The sequence below is a fragment of the Pholis gunnellus genome (genome assembly GCF_910591455.1).
Source record: "Pholis gunnellus genome assembly, chromosome: 2".
In the NCBI taxonomy this organism is placed as follows: Eukaryota; Metazoa; Chordata; class Actinopteri; order Perciformes; family Pholidae; genus Pholis; species Pholis gunnellus.
The window spans coordinates 12,982,247-13,002,982 of record NC_136536.1 but is presented as its reverse complement, the minus strand read 5'-3'; the positions used below and the strand labels follow the sequence as shown (position 1 = coordinate 13,002,982).

Here is a 20,736-nt window from a genome sequence, read left to right as displayed (position 1 = left end):
CTTTGTGTTTTGCAGAAGTCCTCTGGCCCAGGCACTCTGGAACCACCAATGGTTTCATGCAGTCTTCATGAGGTGTGTATTAGGCTATTCACCAAAGGACAGGTAGGACTTTTGACGTCTCACACTAACACCAGTAATCCGCAGCAAGCAGCCATACTGGCTACGCAGCGAGAGGAAACGATAATACGACGTCGCCCACACTATAACGATTAAAGGTATGGCCGTTTTCTTCCTACTATGGCAGTAGGCTTACATGGACTTTGTTTTATGACGGTTTAGCTCACAACAACAGTCAAAACTAACTTCCACAGACATGATGGATATATGATTTGTACTTCATTTGTCAAATTGTTATTTTCTTCAAAGTAAAGCGCGTGATGAAGTTGAGAGAAAGTTAGGCCTCCTTTATACATGAATACATGTAACTCTTGATATTTAACAACATTATAGCCGAAATTATAATAATAATTAAAATAAAAAGTTATAGCAGTATATTTAATGTCTGCCACATAACATGACGAGTCTCAAACTAAATAGTTTTAAAAAACTTGCACAATATGTAAATTATTTGTATGTAATTCAAACGAATCATTTGACTTTCAACGTACCAGAATGTAAATAATACATGTCACGATGGATAAATACAGAAATACCCATATGATCCTATTTAAAATAGTTTTTATACAATTGTAGAAGAAAATCTGGAACACTGCAATATACAGTTTCCAGTTACTTTTTTCACTTTATCACTTAAAATAATGAAGCAGCCTACACGCCCGGGATTAACACTTAATATACCAAACAAAGCAAGACCCATGAATAAACTCACTAAACCAGACAATACTTTCAAATAATAATGAAGAAGTAAACGAAACTAAAATCTTTGCACCCTCATCCACCGCTGATTTTACCTTGAAAACATAAGGTGTATTTTTAAAAGTTGCATTGCTTTTAGTTGTGTGTGTGTGTGTGTGTGTGTGTGTGTGTGTGTGTGTGTGTGTGTGTGTGTGTGTGTGTGTGTGGAGACGTCAGATCTGCAGGCCACGTTCAACAGGACACATGAGACAGGGGGCTGATAACCTCTGGTGGTGACCAGAGGAAACTATCAGGAAGTGCTTCAACTCTCTAATTTAGGAATATTTAAGTTCAGTTAATTTGTTGTTTTATGGTCATGACACATTTGGCTCAGTGTTGTTTGGTTCTGTGCGTTTTATAATATTTATGAAATATGTATTTGACAATTCGTATCATTTTGATGCAGAAGTTTTTCTAACTTTTAATGTTCAAGCCCTGCTTGTGTAAATAATGCCACAAATAGAGAAGTTACAGCTGAAGCCACGTTTGTCCTAATCATTGTACGCTGTTATCTTTTTGTATTGTATAATTTTACATTTATGCAATCAATGCCTTGCTTTGTGTTTTGATGGCTCTACGGTTAGAATGTATCCGATAATGTGGAAATCACATATCGAGACAGTATAAAAAAGAAAAGATAACCAAGATTTTAAGTTCAGTTTTGTATTTATTTATGTAGCTCCTATTTATTTTTTCGTTGGTGTCTTTGCCTATAGCTATGATATATGGCTATAAGAATATATTTCACACATTTGACTGCAGTCATGTCCGTCACATATGTGTTGAAGCGTTTTAATCCCTGACATGTGCTTCGTTCGGTTTGAAAATTCATAATTTGTTGATCAACAATAGTCCGAGTGGATGGGCACTTTTTAACATTTGATCCACCTGATTACAGACAAACACACACTCACACACACACACACACACTCACACACACACACACACACACACACACACACACACACACACACACACACACACACACACACACACACACAAATAAACCCTAAAGTTGAAAATTAATTGAACAGATATTAAAATAAAAGATATTTTAAGAAATGGAACATTTAATCAAATACCTCGCGCAGCTTCTAGCATTATAACTTTATACAAAATGACCCCAATGGCTTCATTATAAATGCTAGCATGTTTGATTTGCATGTTTGATTTGCATTCATGTAGGCAGGTGACATTTTTAGTGATTTAGAAAGCTTTAGTGGCAACATAATGTTTCCCACTAGGCTACATGTATGTACATACGAATTATACATACTGAATTACTATTAATGTATTAAATTATGTGTTATTAATATTAAATTAAATTTAAAAAATCCAGATGGATATGGGCTTTACTTAAAAAACATGTTGAAGTAATAGAATACATATTGTTTTCCTAAGCTTAGTCATAGAATATGAAAGCCAAATGAAATACCGTCTGTTGTAAACAAACGCAAAAGATCAGCCGAACCTTTCAACTTATACGTTGTGGGTTCTTAAGGCTTCTCTTGGTGGTTTGTTTTCCTTAAAGGGAGCTTTAAAAGGGTTGTAAGGCTATAACTGTGGCGACCAGCCTGCAGAGAATCAAAGAGAGAAAAGGGAAGAAAAGCCTTTTGTTTAGGCTATTGCCCTGTCTGAACAGGACCCGTGGATTCCAGGAGGGTAATTTCAATATCGAGCAGACAGTGTACTAGACAGTGACCTTGACAGTCCAATGTTTGGTTTACCAAGTTCTTCTTTAACAGCTCATTTTCGTTTTTCTAAATGAGAGCACAAGGCCTACAGCTCACGCATGACATCATCGCCAGCTGAGCTAAAGATGCACTGAACAGACGGTCGGTTGTTTGATTATGAAATGCGGATTTGTGGGAGCACAGGATCGGAGGCGTGGAGAGACGAGGCAAGGAGGTGCAACACATGGCCTCTTTCTCCGAGGTAAAGTGGCGATTTAAGCCTGTACGTTACTCACTTACTGGATGACCGTCCGGGCCATTTTGTTGTACACATCACACTGCACTGTTTTGCGTTTGGTTGCTGTTATAACACGCGAAGTGATAGCACCACACCCTATTGCTCCCACTGAGGCACACGATATGATATTGGATTGGTGTTGTGCTGCATTGCGAAACTCACTAACTAGATGCAAGAATGTGTAATGATGGGTGAGCCAATGAGTCCAAGGGACAGAATGAAACCGCAACGGATCCCTGTGAGCCTCTCCAGTTCAAACATTGGATATTTGTCTATTTAAGGCTAGAGCTTTCTGGTGCCTGGTGTCTTTGGGTTAGATAGGATACATAGTTACAAGTCACGGATGCAGCTATCCAATATCAGCTGACTCGCAAATCGTTTCCAAACCAATGTTTAAATGTGCTCTCACATAACACTTCATTGGCAAATCTGTAGCACGCAACCAGCGCCAGTCAGCACTCATGTGCAAGCTGCTGTAAGCCTGCACACTTTTGTTAATCCCAAACTCATGATCAAGTTTTTTTATTTTTACTATTCGGACTCTTATCGATCATTTTATTTTCAGAGTGTGTGTTAAGACAAATGATGTGTTGCTTTTTAAGTCAGCAGAGCATCTTGGAATACATTCACATTATTTATATGACTCAGACTGCCAGTCCTCACTTTAAGCTGTCACATCCTAAAATACAGTTTATTCTAGTTTATTGATTCAAATGTCTACTTTAACTCATTTAGATTGAGTATTTGAGTTCAATATCAAGTTCAACCCACCGTGACTCTGTGTCGTGAACTTGAGTGGATTGACGGAGAGGTATGCCTGTGGTTAGTGCTTAGTTATATTTAGGACTATGTGTCATTGATGAGTCAAACTTTTTGTCCTTGACGTAGCCAGACTATTTTTTAATTGCCATAATTGAGACAAAAGCAACTCCCCACTGCTCAGTTATGAAAACTTTTGAGATCCATAAATTGATTGTGTCTTGCTTAAATCTAGTGGAGAGGAGGGACAGTGGTAAATTATGGATTTATAAAGGTAAAGAGGGATTAGCAAAATAGAAAATAAAAAATATAGAAAGCTATAAATGATGGGAAAGTCCTGCTAGATTTATTTTTCAGTTAATGAGGAGTCTGTCGACAAGGGAGAGGAATGCAAAAGACAAGGGTCAGTCATGAGACTACCCCTCGAGGATGATAATTGGGCAGTTTGATGACCAAAGACCACATTAGAAATCCTTGTGCCAGCTGAAGACAGTATGCATGAATCATTTGCACATCATGGTGAAGTTTTCTGCTGAAAACGTGTACTGTGAGGAGTCTCTGAAAAGTTTTTTTGTTTGTAAAAACTAGGCATTTTTTTCCTTCAAAACAGAGCCATAACTATAGAGAATGGTATATATACAATGTTTGTTCAGTGTCTTCAGAGCTGCATCTACAAATCAACTAATTAGCTAGATATAAAGCAGAGAGACTCTGCTGATTGAATCAGTTGAGTGCCCTCTGATATCTTGTAAAATTCATATAAAAGAATTGTGAGAGGTATAACAATCCCACCAGAGTTTGGCTGTGAACGTTTATTGGAGGTATCTGTTAAAGTTGTTCATGTGAGGTGTACTAGGGGATATTATGTGAAATATACCCTCTTAAAGTAACCTTGTAGAATGTCGTTCTCTTTTACACAGCCAGTGGCTTCAACCTGCTGACCCCGTTACTGTAAATATGAGTAGAGTGCGGCAATGAGCATCAGTCTTTTCTTAAAACAAGCTTGTAAAATTGGAACATCACAGCTTTATATGACATGGAATTCAACCATAATTTGCTAGAAAACAAGATGACATATGCACCCTCTCATTTAAAGAAAATAGTTTTCATAAGAAATAGCGTTTAAAAAACTTGTGCCAGCTTATAAAGATATTAAACGAGGCCACGGACAGTTCCATGAGTGTAAAAGGAGAAGCAGCCTGGGCTCCTTTTGGACTCAGCGTGACTCAAGTGGAGAAAAACAAGATTCTACATTTTTAATAAAAGGTTTTTATTGTATTTTTAAAAAGCATATAAACCTCTGTAATACAGAAGTTAATGTTTTGTTTTGTCTGAGATGGACTGAGTGGGTGGTACCATGTGTAGCAGAAGTTAGCATGGACACGTGGTTTGTGGCTGACCAATCAGGCGCCCCTCCAGGTTTAACTATGTTAAATGTCAGATTGCTATAAACTAGAAGCTGTTGGTCGGGCCCGCGGAAATGGGCGAGCATAATCTCCTTAATCCAGGGTTTGTGGGACCTTTGGTAAACATCCACACAGGAGACACATTTTACTTTCCGAATTTTAGAGCCTCCGGGGGACAACTGGCGGGGCTACCGTCGCTCTCCTACCCGAGAAGGGACAATGTTTGCTCCCTTCCGTGGAATCCTTCGGAGCCGTGCAATGGATACTCTCAATCCTACTTTAGCAGCCCCGTGTCTATTAACCCTTCTTTCAATCGCTCGTGTGAAATTAGCAGACCAGAAGAGGGTAAATGTTATTATAGCAACGGGAACAGGGAGACCTGTTCAGGTGGCAGCAGCCTCAAACGAGAGGACAGGGGGAGAGACACATCATCATTAACATCTGACCACGGGATGCACAGTGGAATTGGCAGCACAGCCGCCTTCTCCAAATATGATTATGGGACCGAACAGCTTACGCAAGACCCGCCATCCTGTCAGTCTATGGAGTCCGACTCCAGCTCCTCTCTGCTCAACGAGGGCAGCAAGCCTCCATCCAGCGACACACAGACCCTGGTGTCACCGGGAAGCCATGCAAACAACATAGCCATAGGCGGAGGTGGGTGCTTCTTTTTTTTTTAATTCAACAACAATTATTTGAAACACACGTTTACATTATGTATAAGAGACTAGCACATAGCGTGCACTTGCGGTATTACACGGTCGTTAGGGCTCCTTATCTTGATGCATAATTTGCAGCCAGATTAGCCTGCAGGGTGGTTGCGTGGTGTGCAAACGCCGCTAGGGGTTGCCCTAAAATGCCTCACGCGCCATGTGGTTGTGTACAGTTACAGATAACCTCACCAAGCCTTAATGCCCACCAGCTTTTGAATACATGATCAACCCCTTCATTGCATTTCCTGCTATTGAACGACACAACTGTGATCCAGGCATAGTAATGGTCGTTGTATTGTTACACTTTGTATAGGCCTAAACAAATTAGCGTAGTGATTTAAAGAGGAGAGGCGCTTTGGATGACTGCATTGAATAGAGAGAGTTTTCTTTTGAATGACTCGTAAACAGAATTAATATCTGTCACTGTGTACTCAAGAGTCATTTAATATGCTCTGAAACTCGCAAATAAGTAGGGGTATTTTCAAGCACGGCTTAATTATCACGTTAATGCTACTTTAACTGCAACAATAAAACTTGCTGTGATACTCGCTGTATACTGGTGGTCTCTAGAGAGGATTGAGAAATACAAAAAACGATCACAAATTGCACAGCATTGTGCAGGTTCTGGTGGATCGGAAATTACGGTTGAGATCAAATATGTCCCAACAGAGACCAAAACAAATCCAGTATGGCTGTGTGTGTGGAGGAAGTGAAAGCTCATGGGCGCCATTTCTCTGAATCCTAATATTCCTACATTTGAGATCATCTGCAAAACAGAGACTTAAACGTGTTACATATAGACATCTTTATAATAATGTAGTTTGACTTGTGGTGATTGCTTTCCAGCTTACTGCTCAGATGAATGTAAATTGAATTTAGCCCATACACAGAAAGGCAATTACCCAAGCTACCCTTGGACAACTGACGCCCCTGTATGGCTCCTCATAACCTTGGAGGTGACCGTGATTTTGCAACTGTGGTGGGTGACTAAACCGTTGTCCCCCCCCCCCCCCCCCCCCCCCCCCCCCCCCCCCCTCCCCTCTCCCCTAGGTGCCCCGTGGTACCCGATGCACACTCGGACCAGAAAGAAGCGTAAACCGTATTCCAAACTTCAGCTGGCTGAGCTAGAAGGGGAATTCATGCTGAATGAGTTCATCACCAGGCAGCGGCGGAGGGAGCTCTCCGACCGTCTGAACCTCAGCGACCAACAAGTGAAGATCTGGTTCCAGAACCGCAGGATGAAGAAGAAGAGACTCATGCTGAGGGAGCAAGCTTTGGCCTACTTTTAGAGATGCGGCAGAAGGTGAATCGATAGGCAGTAAAAGCCAATCCTTCTACCGCTCCCTTAGGTCTTATTTCAATGCATGTAGTCATATATCCATCTTTTACATTGCAGGCGATTATTACAACATTTTCTGATATTATTTTTGTTTCTCAAAGGTGCGGGCTACACAAGCCCCCAAAAAAGTCCCCCATCAGTCATTCAAAGCTACATGTCAGTAAGACTGCCTTCATGTTTGGTATAATCGCACAAAAAGCAGCGAGGATGTGTTTTTCTGTTAGGATACATATTTTACTTTTCCTGATTTGAGATTTGCCTTCGTGGCATAGCCCAGCTTGGGATCACACATGACATCCTCCTTTTTGTCCCACATGTAGTCAGGGGAAATGAGGAGGAAGCGAGGCCACTTGGTAAAATCTAAAATAAATGAATAGGCAGAGAAGCTGAAGGACTGTCTGATCCGCGGAATAATTTCTCAGGGCGTTATGGACAGATACAGAAGAATCCCTCTCTCTGTTGCTTAATGCTTCCACAGCCATAATTTGCCGGGTCAAACGAGCATCATCTTGATCTCCTTTCCATAGTTTCGCCAAGCTTTGAGGCACGTTCACGGTCACGGGCAGGAAGTCTGGGAGTCTGCATGAGGAGAGAAGGACTAAAACCGCAATGTAATTCACATCGATATCTTTATGACTGCGCATTGGAAACAACAAGTTGATTACCATGACTTCATTAATGTGCTAACAAGTTTCTTACGGTATTTCTACTTACTTGTATTACATTTTAATTTGTCTTAACAGGCACAGCATACTGCATGGGTTGCATTTCTTTAGTTAAGTCAGGTCACCGTTTGAATATGGTTTTGAGCTGCTATTAAAGTCCAGATTGTGTCCGTGCATTCATCTTGAAACTCGCCAGAATCTGTAATGAAAATATTCGCCAGAACAAGTACATTGTAGGCCAACTTGGTTAAACAAGGGAGCTGCCTGAAGTTGCAACGGGGGGGGGGGGGGGGGGGTCCTACATTTTAGGCCTGGAAGAGAATTTCTGAAACTTAATGGCCAGAATAAAAATAAATATGTAGAAATTTAGAGAAGTTAATCATAGGACTTTGTGTGCGCTCCCATAGTTCGGGGCGAATAAAGTGCATCATTTGTTATGTAAAACGAGTAAGCTATAGCAGTGAAATGTATTTGCAGCATGTTATTGATGTGAAATAGCTAACAGTCATGTTCTGCGGGCCACTTCTTCTGTAGGTGACTTTTTTAATACATGTTTTTCTGAACAAATCAAAAGTGAACCCAACCGTGAACATTTTGACACAAACGTCTACAAAGAATGTATTATTATTGATATTAATATTAGACTATTAGGATGGAAAGACTGAGGGCTTATTAGGCCTACTAAATGTACTTGCTCTTTGCAACGTGCTCAGTGTTGTCCCTTTCCATACCTTGTACTCGTGTATAACTTTGTAAAATGAAATTATGTTACTTTTTGCATCTTGTTTGAGGATCCCTTATCGCTATGTAATAGTGCGTTATGTTATTGATCGTCTTGTACTATATCGCATTCCATATAGCCTATTTGTAGTTGTAAGGGTCGGAAATGTAGGCCTATTATATCATACTGCCAATAATGGATATAAGAAATGGTATGCAATAAGTGTTACCAGACATGACATTTAAATAAACCATGTTTCAGTGTGATAGTTGTCTGTTATCGTTCTTTTATTTCGTCCCTTATTGCATTCCCTTCTTTGCGCTTGTAAGGATTGCTACTTTGTCTTGTAAAAGTAATAATGATATGAATGTATATGCGTATGGTCTTCAATAAACATAATATTGAAACGTTTATTGGTGTAACCTCACTCTGTCATTATGTTGCCTCTTTGAATGTTCTGCTTTAAAATCTGCTTTTCGGAGTGCTGACTGGTGGGATTATTTTATTAGACGTGACCTGTAACACAGTTTAAAAAAAGTGCATGTGTCCAGTGCAGGGAAATTAACATTAATGGGACATTTGGAAGTATTTGAGAGGGTGTTTTGTTGGCATGCAGCTTCACATGCTGTGAACTATAATCAATGGGAGCCCACACAGGTTGGCATTGTTTTATTATGACCGCTCAGATACAAAGGTATATGGCTTTAGGTATAGCTATAATATTTTCCATGCAAAATGGCGGCCAGGTGCATACAGTAGTATGCTAAACCCTATCTTGCATTGAATAGTATATCTGTTTTATTTATACAAAAACTACATTAGTTTTAGGTTAAAAAAAAGAGAAAAATTCCACCCTTGAAGTTGGACCTAATCAATGTCACTGGTATGCTACGAGCTTATAAGGACGCAGCTAAACACGCTGTAGCTCTGTAAAGCAGTAGGGCTACACCCCAGTGCTCTGTACAGTCAAGCCTCTTGGCCTGGCTGTGCATCGTGTATCTTCTGGTTTGCATTAGGGTTTTAAACGAGTTGTACTTTCATATCAATCCCTTGGCTTCGAATACATGCACACAGATCAGAAGTGCTCTCATCCTTACAAACGACACAGTAAGGTAAACTTAAACATAGACGCTCTCCCTTGTGGCAATGAAGTATAAAGCAATACAGGGTCGTGCATTATTTACATATCAGCTAATTGAGCTAGTATTAATGCTTCTCTCCTCAACAGCTTCCATTCTCAGTTGGGTGACTGGAAGCTGTGGTGCTGTCTCAATGTTCATCACATGTTGCCTTTTAAGTGAACTGTAAACGGTCGCTCCTGCAACCTTTCTGAGTTAGTCCGTCCATGATCACAACATGAATACACACATGTAAGATGACGTGCGCTTATTGCTTAACACAATCCTCTTGGTGCTGTACCGGCTTCAACTTTTATCAATAACGATATATGTATGGTCCGTTGCGACTACGAAAGTGCATTTTGCTCTGACCAGATTTTGTTTCACTACAAACTATTCTATCACATATATCTCTACTGTACTGTAGCCTACTGATGCTGACAGAAGCCTCTGATATTTTGCCTGTCGACCTTGCTTCAAACCGTCACCTTCCATGGGCAACAAACACACTGTATTAATCAGCATAGTGCATAATATAGTCTTGTGTACTCTATCGTAATGATTATTTAAAGCATGAATATAAGTACTGTAATATCCTCCATGAGAGGAATGGGCCATATGGACGCGCTGCGATCCTATCATGCACAATGCGTCAGTTTGGAGGTATGAAAAATAATAGTTGTAAATGTCTGTTTGTGTCTGTAAATATTATAAACAAATCGTTTGTGAATATGCAATATATGTCTAGTCAAAACGAGACTGGATAGAACTATTGAAATATATGACATTCGCTAGTTTTATGTATTGAAAAAAAGCTTGTCAATGTACATTTAAGCAGCTGGTTAAAGCTTGTTTTACGAATCATATCAAATGAATGACCATCTAGAATTTGAACATGGATATCAGAGTAAATAGCACCTGCGATTGATTATTCCCCTTCTTGTAATAAGAAAAATACAGGCGTAATGTTTTGATATACACTTTTTACGAACCCACGACAAGATTCATATGTCCGTGTATGTTTTAATCCAAGGAATACACAGTGCATTAGTTTTGAAGCGGTGTCAGGCTGATGCAAAGCATAAACAGAAAATGCACCAAGTATTTGCTGTCATATATGATAATAACCAAGACTGTGAAATAACACTGAAATTGCGTGTATTGAATTTGATCATCCAGGGGACATCATTCATAACAACTCCAATCTTTTTAGCCAATCAAACGCGCTGTTGACCATGAAAGAAGATAAACTACTGTCTTATGTTTCTGTGTTGCCTTGTTAAATGGGTTACAGAAGAATAATGGATGCAAAATGCACCATGACGCTCCTGCGCGTCCTGCTGTACCTCAGCCATTATTTGTAAAAGAAATCTTCGAGGTCAGTTATAGGAAACATTGTCCGTACTCTTGAAATGTAAACATCAATAATTGTAATAACTAAATATTCTGCAAATATTTATATTTATAGTGTTATTTGCCTTAATCTGGCGATATAGAAAAGAGAGAATACATATTTACCAGGAGCTATGGTTTATGTTTAACGTTCAGTTAACTGAGGGAAGTGTAAACTTAAAATCAAAGCAGCGAAAATGTGTCATGATGTGTTTAAATAAATGTATTTTGATAGCATCTAAACCACAGGCAACATTGAGCACACCATGATTCGTATTTGCTACCAAGATTAAATGATGCAAACAGTTGTTTGTGATTTTACAGGCTAGTTAGGTGATTCTTGTGTAAAACGGTGGGACTATTTGGGCTATACAACATGGCAGGCTGGTCTTTGAACGGTGCCAAGCGGATGTCTGAACATGTAATCCAGTTTTAACTTGAACTTCAAACCAGACTTATCTGCTGGTGTTGACTTTTTTGTGTATCCTATTTCCTCAGATATTTCTATTCTTTATTTTGCTTTTGCTTATGACAATACAATGATATTGTGCTGGAAACATTTCTAAGAGCTTTAACGTCCAACAAACCACCAAACATTGGACTGCGCCTTTACCTGCAATCCCTTCTCCTCAAAAGCAAAACATGATCCCTGCATTGCAGCTAATATTCGTTTTCACCTTTTTGCCTTGTCTGTCTGTAGTTCGTAATTAGTATTAGTAATTAGTGTAATACAGGATATCGGAGAGAATTAAAACCAAACCTCAAAAGAAACTATTGCGGTCAACCTCAAAATATTTGTATTGTAAAACAGGACGAAATCTCAGTCAGCTTTTGCAGATCTTTGCAATAGCTCTTTCACTGCTCTTACGCACTTTTGACTTTGAGACTGGCTAAATCTGTTTATGGTGGCCTGTCTCTGTGTCCCAAAGGTCAGTGAGCTTCACAGTGCCCTTCGCAGAGAACTTGTGTGGCATGTGGTCTACGTCCCCCGCCACCCCTCTGCCGTTTATGGTACGGCGCTGACGAGAGAAATAGAAAGCAATGTTATTCCTGCTAAAGTGTGCGTGTGGACGTGCGCAAGAGTGTGAGGTAAACGTGTGTGTGTGTGTGTGTGTGTGTGTGTGTGTGTGTTTGGAAGGAGTGTTAATGTAATAGAGAAAGAGAGAATAGGCAGAATGCTTAACATGAAAGATCCATGTCGTTTCTCTCCTTTCAGAACGGTTATATATTGATTTTGACATTATTTGAAATGAGTTCTCTGTGAGCTTCATTTTTTCTGAAATGTATTATCTTATACATTTATTTTTCAATAGCATCGCCCGTCAAACAACCCCTTAATACGGGAAGTCAATGTTTCATTGCCGCCTTGGAAGAACTGGAATCCTCTTAGACCAGTTGTCCCTGATGGAAATAAACATCTTAGAATTGATTCAAAATGGATTGAGGTCGCGATAGCAAATGAGTATAGGGTTTCATTTTACTGTTTTTGTTTAGCCTATTGTGGAATCATTGCCATTTTTCTTTTTGTATTTCTGAAATCATGTGGCAACATTTAGTATCTAAAGAATGTGTACGGCATTCGTCAGCACTAGAATCATTATTTTATGTTTTTTTGTGTTATCAAATCTCAGGGAGCAAACGCATTTTGTTAACGTCTTAAATGCATATGTTGATTTATCTCGTTTTTTCTGCCTATAGGCCATTCTTCTTATATGTGTAGTGTTTTGGAGGTGGGCCATCCTCTCCAGGCCGACGCTGAAGGTCAAGTATGCAGCACAGAGCTGTTCAACCCGCGGTGTCTGCTTGAAGGTCTTCCAATTTAATACAAGATGGGAAATTATATGTCACCTGTTCAAGTTTGTCCCGTATCGGTTCTGTGCATTTACTTAACACACACATTTGGCTTTGCAGTTTGTATATGTGTTCAAAGGTCTGTCTCTGAAGAAAAGCTTGAAAAACCTGCAGCTCAGACTGTAAAGTACTAAGTGCTTGAGCAGGCATTTCAACGATATCCGAGTGTATAGCGTAAAGCTCCGAGCTTCTATTTTGGGTCCACGTACTGAACCACTTCTGTGCAAGGCCAGTGCAGACTAAAATAATGCTTTTTTGACCCCCGGTGCAAAAAGGACCAAGTGGTGCGCGCATCGCCTCTACTGAAATAAATACAGGTTGAATTTGCACGGATTTTCAAATAAACGTATCTCTGTGTTATTATGCACAATCACAAGTTATATTAAAATATGTCCAAACTTTTATTTTGTTAGTATTTCGTCATAGTACATATCCTGTAAGTCTAGAAATCCCAAATAAAACCACTGCGTAATGGTTCGCTGGTGGTGCGTAAATTCGTGCCTTCTTGTGCGTAATTTCGGATACCTGGAAAAACACCGTTTAATTAGGATAGTTAGTCAACCCTGAATTGTTTTCAAGCACTAGTCATATTATCCCTGCTTTTATTTTAGGGGATTCTGATATTTTAGAAGATTGACTGTGGAGATAATATTGGCTACGTCTAATGCAGACCGAGCCTAAGAATATATATTTGAATATATCGACATGTGACAGGCCATACCCTCAAGTACATTGTGCTTATAAATGGTCTTTATTATGACTTTTGTAGACTAGTATTAATCGCGAAACTAAGAGCCCCTCTAGCAGAATATCGGACACAAGCTCTTTTTTTTGCTTATTTATAATTTGTTCAAAGATAGATACAATTCTGTGTTTATTGGCCCTCTGATCATAGGACTTCCAGGTTCATCTAAATAACATAACAGCTGGAGCTAGAAGTCACTATTGGCCGATTTCTTTAGATGTGAAATCATTTAATACTTCTAATAAAAAAGTTAACACATTGTTGTGAAAGCTTTATGTCCTAGTGGTTGGAAGAGAAATACACTCTGGAGATTGCTCTAAATGTAACAGCAACACACATCCTTATCTTGTAAGCTATTGTTGCCACCACAAACGCTTCACGCTAGGTGCATTCACTGAGACCTCAGTAAAAAAAAAACAAGGCTCTTTAGTGTTGCTTGAAACTGTTCGCAGCTCATACAGACAAGTTTAACTGCCCGACTTACATCCAATTAAACTTATCTAGGCCATGAGGGGACAGTAATATGATTACACAGGCTTCCCACATTTAGCCTTGACTTCAGCTAACTGTGCAGCACTGTCTTGGTGAACTGCGCCCATTGTGCTTGTGTTGTGTTTGTGTGTTGTTAGTGTTGTATCACATGGCACAGGATTTATCGACGCAGAGCCAGCACTGCAATATTTAGGGGCGCCATTTTTGAACTGAGAGTCCTTCTTAACAAAAGTGTGACACCTTAGTTAACCATTGCAATTATAGTGCTAGTTAGCAATTCATAGCCTAAATTCCACAGACACAGTCGTAAAGTTAGTGCTCCAACAGTGATATTTAAGCAAAGAATGTCAATTGTTTACAACACATTCTTTTTGGAGCTCTCAGCAGAACATTTTAACTATAACTAAGAGTAGTTGGGACATACATTTACAATATTGTTTATCATTGTACGAGTCATAAGATAGAATAAATAGATGACTTATAACTGAGAGGCAGACCCTTTTGCGTGCAAACTCCGCATACTTGGCCTGCTCAGTTGGTGCAACCCAATCAAACTTTTCTGGGTCCTACTGCTAGCGGAATATAGTTGAACTTATTTTTTGACTGATGGCCTGAGTGCACCAAGGCGAGAATAGCCGGTGTTTAAACCATTGGAAGGCGGATATTGCCACGTGATGGACGTTGACTGGTCATATGTTGCCATATTATGACAAACACTGCGACTTAAAGGCAGCCAGGACTACTAGTTCCTATCCGTTTAAACGCATTAATTACTGTACTGTGTAGTGTTTAAAATAATCGTTTGTATTTTTCAGTCGTCTTGATTATCAGCCCTAAGTTTTGAATTGTATTTGTGCATCACTTATTCTACCCTCACATTACTTATTTATACCGCGCTAATACACATCAATGAAATGATCGTGAAGATGAAATGATTTGACAAAATTGTTTTGGACTGTCTGCCTGCTGAACGAAAAGTTTGTAGAGTGTATTTATTTTTTAATGGGACTTTTTTTATTTTACAATTGATATAATGATCGAATTAATGTTGACATACGGATATATTTTAAATCTCGTAGTTCAGAACCTTTATTGTAGGTCAATTAGTATTGCAGCTTTTCAGTTTCGAGGAGTTCAACTTCAGATTCAAGCCCCGAGTTTCAACTTGTTTCATTTTTTTAATTACTCAGTGTCCTAACGTGTATACTTTTATAATAGGCAATGGCATTTTGATGCGCGGATCATTATTGTTATACAACTACACACCACTAATACCGCAGCATGTGTCGAGCATGTGTCCATTCAGGCCAGTGTGTTTAGACAAATATTTCCATAGCTGCAGTTAATCTACCAAAAATGACACCAGTAGCTGTTCATCACAGGGCACAAATACACTTGTATATATTTATTTTTTTGTACTATATATCACATTCAAACTATTTTATTTAGATTTGAGAGAATGAATTGTTAATCCTTAAAAAAATGTAAAAACACGGAATTTTAGGCTTTTATTGGTGGTCCAAATTGCAGAAAATGTATTATGGTGGTCGGTGTGGAAATTCAGCTCACCGGTGTTTGTTTTTTTAATTGCAGAATATCTAGTTGCTGAAATCGAAATTCCTCTCATTCTCAAGTTGTATGGTTTTCTATAGAACAAAGGAATTTAGCGTTACAGCCATTCGGAATTTTATGGTGGACATAGAGAGGATTTTAGTGGTCAAATTCAAGTGCTGTGTCTGGACAGCTGTCTGCTTTCTTTGTACTTGGATGCAGGATGCATCATGTGAGACACCCTTTTGTCTGTAAGGGTAGTAAACAAGCTAATGCCAATGCCACCGCCACCTTTTTCACAAATATGCCTGCAATGGAATCTTATTTCCAATGCTGAGCTCTGATGATGTTGCTTGTTCTTCCCCTTTCTGTTGGAAATCACCAAAGACACAAACTTTGTTTTCCATTATTTTTAAACAACACAGGTGTCCAATAAGTGATTGTTTTTAGAACGATAGTGTTATTGGATTTGATAATAATTCTAAATTCTATTGCATCATTTAGAAAGTAGCCTGTGATCATAAACAATGGCTCCATCATATTAATTTCTCCTTGTGATAGTATCAGTTAGTCTATAAAGATTCGAAGACGGCCATCAACAGTATAATTAAAAGTTTACAATGACGCAGGAAAGAACACGCAGGCGCATCTTTTCTCCAAACCACTTGTTTATTACATTTTATTCTAAAAAGAAAAAAAGAAAGTCCGAAGGACATGTCTCTCTGTTTAACAGTTATCCACAGATGCATGTCGAAAATAAAATGATCACATCAGCTTGGAACATCAGCTGGGACTTATTTAATTTAAGAGGGAAACGTCGGATACATTCATACCGTTGGGTCAATAGGCTCAGTCTGAGTGGCCTATAAGCAGCCGTTTACAAGACGACTAATTGTTGCTTTGCTTTGAAACGTAGACACAAGCTGCAATACAAAACATTTAACTTGATCGAGTAGTGTGTCCAATGAGACCATATATCTCAAAATATCAATTTGAATATCTTCAGTGTAAGAGCTTCACACATTGCGATGATTTTCCTGGAGGTTTTGTCAATGCACTCCAAAGTGAATAATGCTGAATCCAGCAATCTGAGTCGAGTAAAACATTTTTTAGAGTTTGTGTTTATGTCATCAGGTCACATTTTGCCAGTGGAGGAGATGCAATGTCCCAGGGCTTCACTGGTAGTATCCCTCCAGGAACTCCAGTAGCTTGGGTCTTAAATTGCACAGCTGTCCTCCATGGACTCTGATCCAAAGTCAAAGGGATTAATGAGAGTGGGCCGATTCATTTACCTTGCACAGTCAACGTGCATGCTGTGTATCCTACATTGCCTAACCGTTGGTTCAACTTAATTTCACAACATTATTATAGTCGTGCACCATCTAGTGTAGCAAGGTTTTTCTTTTCGTGAAAACCTGAATAAAATGGATGACAAATTAATATGTTGCTCTGTTTAATAATCCTGTTTGCAGCAGACTCGTCTAGCCACTATTACATAATAAAAGGAGATAAAAGAAATTATACAACCTTATGAAAATATCTCCTGCATATTCGCAGAACACAGTGTAAAATGTCCTGGGGAGTCTCAGAGATTTGTAGAATGGCACAAGCCACTCACTGTGAAGTGTTAAACTTTTTGAAAATAGTAAAACGATTATTAGACTCGTTGGATTGCTTTTTAACAGATTTACAACTTTTGGGGGCTACATCGACATGCCTACTGACCGATCCTACTTTCTTGATCCAGATTTTGAACTGTGTGTAACAGTGTTATTCATAATAATTCCTCATTCTATGATTAACATATCAAAATGGCCAGCAGTTAAACCGTTTCTGATATGTATGTATTGATTCTCATCTGATTAAGAAGAAGAATTTAATAATTGCAATTATACAAATCTTGCCTGTTCAATTCAATAACACTATCAAATACATGTCTCTGAGTGTGCTCTGTAGTTTGTGCTATGCCGGTTTAAGGAGCTGTAGCTGTGCAGCTAGCCTACCACCATTCCATAAACATAAACACACACAGTACATATCTCTCTAATTGTCATAAGCCACCAAGCAGGAATCTGTTACTGGTTTTCTTAGTGCGCCTGTGGTGTTTGAAAATTATTCGTTTGAACCTTGTCGATGTTACCTAAACCCAACCACTCCTACACATCCAACTCTTCCAAATTGATATATGACAATATCTACTTTCGATCACGTGTCTGCTGGGCGACTTAGACGGATTGCGCGTCATCTCGCCTTCCCAAATTTTCCCCTTCTGCTGCAGCTCGTATCCAAAACATCTATCTATAGTTCGGAGTACGAGAGAGAGAAAGATGTTTAACTCGGTGAATCTGGGCAACTTCTGCTCCCAGACGCGCAAAGACCGGACATCCGAGTTTGGGGACAGGACAGGCTGCGCGTCCAACATCTACCTCCCCAGCTGCACCTACTACGTCCCCGAGTTTTCTGCCGTCTCCTCGTTTCTTCCTCAGGCCCCGTCCCGGCAAATCAGCTACCCTTATTCCACAAATCTGTCTCAAGTACAGCCGGTACGGGAAGTTTCATACGGCTTGGACCCTGCTAGTAAATGGCACCACAGAAGCAATTATGCATCGTGCTACTCGGGAGAGGATCTGGTGCATAGAGACTGTCTTCCACCATCCGCCATGACAGAAATGCTTATGAAAAACGAGAGTGTGTACAGCCACCACCATCACCATCACACTCATCCGGGCTCCAATCACCCCTCCACAGGTTTTTACTCCGGCGTGGGGAAAAACAGCGTCCTTCCGCAAGGTTTCGACCGCTTTTTCGAGACTGCATACTGCAGCAGCACGGACAATCAGTCAGACAGTTGTTTACAAAAGGGCGAGGGGGGAAAGCTGGAAAGCGACTCCCAGCAGCAGCAGCAGCCCATAGCCTCTGTACCCGGAGCTCCGGAGCAGGAAAAAGACCCAGAAGATGAGGGGGAGCATACAAATTCAGGCTCGTGCACTTCTTCCTCCGCAACAACCAAGGACGGCACCGCCAACAAGAGCAGCCACTCGAGTAGGTATACCGAAGCAGTAAAATGGGGGAAGGTTAAGGGGACTAGCCCGGTGTTTTGTCGGTCAGATTTTATGTGGAGTTTTATAAGCATTCAAAGGATTTTATTATAACCCTACAAAGCTCTTTCTTGCAACGAGAAGAATTTTTACGATGGGAAAGCGCTTTGAAAAAAATGTGATGTTATACACAGACGCCTCTATGGTGAGAGTCTGTGAAATTTTTAAGAGAGAGCTATTGTGACAAATGTTAACTTTGATCATGAACTTGCGTTGGGCATTTTAAGGGATTTTCTCGTCGGGTTGTCGAGAGTAAAAACCAATTGGGCAGAACATTGCTTTTGGCGTCTTGTGAATTTTCTTTTAGCACCGGGTTTGCCCGCAAAGGACATGCTGCACAGATTATTACACACTTTACGATTAAATGCGTTCCTATCTATCTAGATACCAAGATGTCCAGATTACAGATATATATCCCTCTAATGAGAGATTCGAAGCGTTTCCTCCATTAACAAATAGGCAGTAAATTAATCAGCGGCAGAGAATCGAGTGTGTTGCATCGTCTATAGTCTAATGAGGAGAATGCATAGCTCTGCAATTTATGCTATTTCCTCAGTAGCTACTGAAAAAAAGGTGAAGTCTAAATCATTTTCCTTTTGCATTACCTCTCTATAGATGATTTGAATGCAAGCTGGCATTACTGATAACTTGAATGACCAGCATTAAGTAAAGTGATACTTGATTTAAAGTACCTATATTGATGTTATTGCAGCACACATGCCCATTTGGTGTTTAGCCTCATGCACATTGCATTAGCCCAGCCAGGCTGCAGATACAAGCTAACTGAGGCTACCCCTCTTCCTCCCAGAAAACAATAAAATAAATCTATTTCCCCAGTCACCTGTTTGATAAGAAGTTATAGGGCCACAGAGGTCTGCAGGACGCTGCAAACATGAGCGATGCATTGCAACCCACTGCCAAAAGATTGTGTAAATTGTTAGTTTAGCTCCAGAGGAATGTGACGGACATAATGCGGTTAGATACTTTTGTTGTTGTATATTTATAACAGATAAACACGTACTTAGAGCCTGTAAGTTGATATTATTTCCTCCAAGTGATTCGGATATTTAACACGCTTTATGGATGTTTGAACTGATAGCCTTGCCACTTTGCTTGATGAATGTTGACTGAAATGTTATCATTACTAATGCCACTGACACTGAATTCTTAGCATCTGGTCTTATGGTCACCTCAGCACAACGCTTTTTTTGTCTCTTTTTTGTAGATATTATTATTGTCAATACTCGTGAGCTTGTTTCTCTTTCCCGTGAAACTGAATTTATTTAAATTTCATTTTATTTATTTTTTCTTCAGCCACTCCTCGCACACGGAAGAAGAGGTGCCCATATTCCAAGTTTCAGATTCGGGAGCTGGAGCGGGAATTCTTCTTCAATGTTTACATCAACAAAGAGAAAAGGCTTCAGCTTTCACGAATGTTAAACCTCACCGACCGCCAGGTTAAAATTTGGTTTCAGAATAGAAGAATGAAAGAGAAGAAGCTGAGCAGAGATCGCCTCCAGTACTTCTCTGGGAACCCCCTATTGTGAGCAGGAGCAGAAAGTGTCACCATCTTGGTCAGTGACATTAAGGCCTACTCTTATCTCATTGGGTTGTAATCGTGGGCATAACCATTTTCTAAAGGAGCCCATGTCGCCAACGGTGCAATGTTAAAGTGGACAGTGGGAATAATATGCCTGCATGGGATAATGTCGCCATTTTCTTATTGCCCCACGGGCGGCGGTGAATTTCTAGCTGGTCCCCAGTAAGGCCTACATGGTTAGAATAATCATTTATACCTATGCTGTTCTTGAATATGTCTCTATTTATCACGATTCTCCATTGTGTTTATTCTATTGTTCATATAGACATATTTGTTGTTAAAATAGGCCATCAAATGTAAAAAAAAAAACCCAGTTTGAATCCTTATTGCGCAGACAACGTTTAGCTCTTTCCCGTCCCTCTGGTCTATGTATATAGTATATCATGATCTAATTATTTCTCGACCAGAGAATGGACAAAGTAAGGCCAATCTCTTGGCTACATTTTTCGCCATTGAGAAC

At 39.7% G+C, this 20,736-nt stretch overlaps 2 protein-coding genes across 2 annotated transcripts; both read left to right on the top strand.

Moving 5' to 3' along the window:
* Positions 1 to 5,019: 5,019 nt before the first annotated feature.
* hoxc12a (homeobox C12a) lies at positions 5,020 to 6,993 on the top strand (the record flags this gene model as incomplete). Its single annotated transcript, XM_079170402.1, has 2 exons — positions 5,020 to 5,648; positions 6,755 to 6,993. The coding sequence occupies exons 1-2, from the start codon at positions 5,066 to 5,068 to the stop codon at positions 6,991 to 6,993; spliced, it is 822 nt and encodes a 273-aa protein (XP_079026528.1). The 5' UTR covers positions 5,020 to 5,065.
* Positions 6,994 to 17,763: 10,770 nt separating this feature from the next.
* On the top strand, positions 17,764 to 20,408 carry hoxc11a (homeobox C11a; the record flags this gene model as incomplete). The annotated part of the gene is given in 3 exon segments (XM_079173465.1): positions 17,764 to 17,895; positions 17,897 to 18,620; positions 19,991 to 20,408. Coding segments are annotated over 3 exon segments (1,089 nt in total). The 3' UTR covers positions 20,224 to 20,408.
* Positions 20,409 to 20,736: the final 328 nt, after the last annotated feature.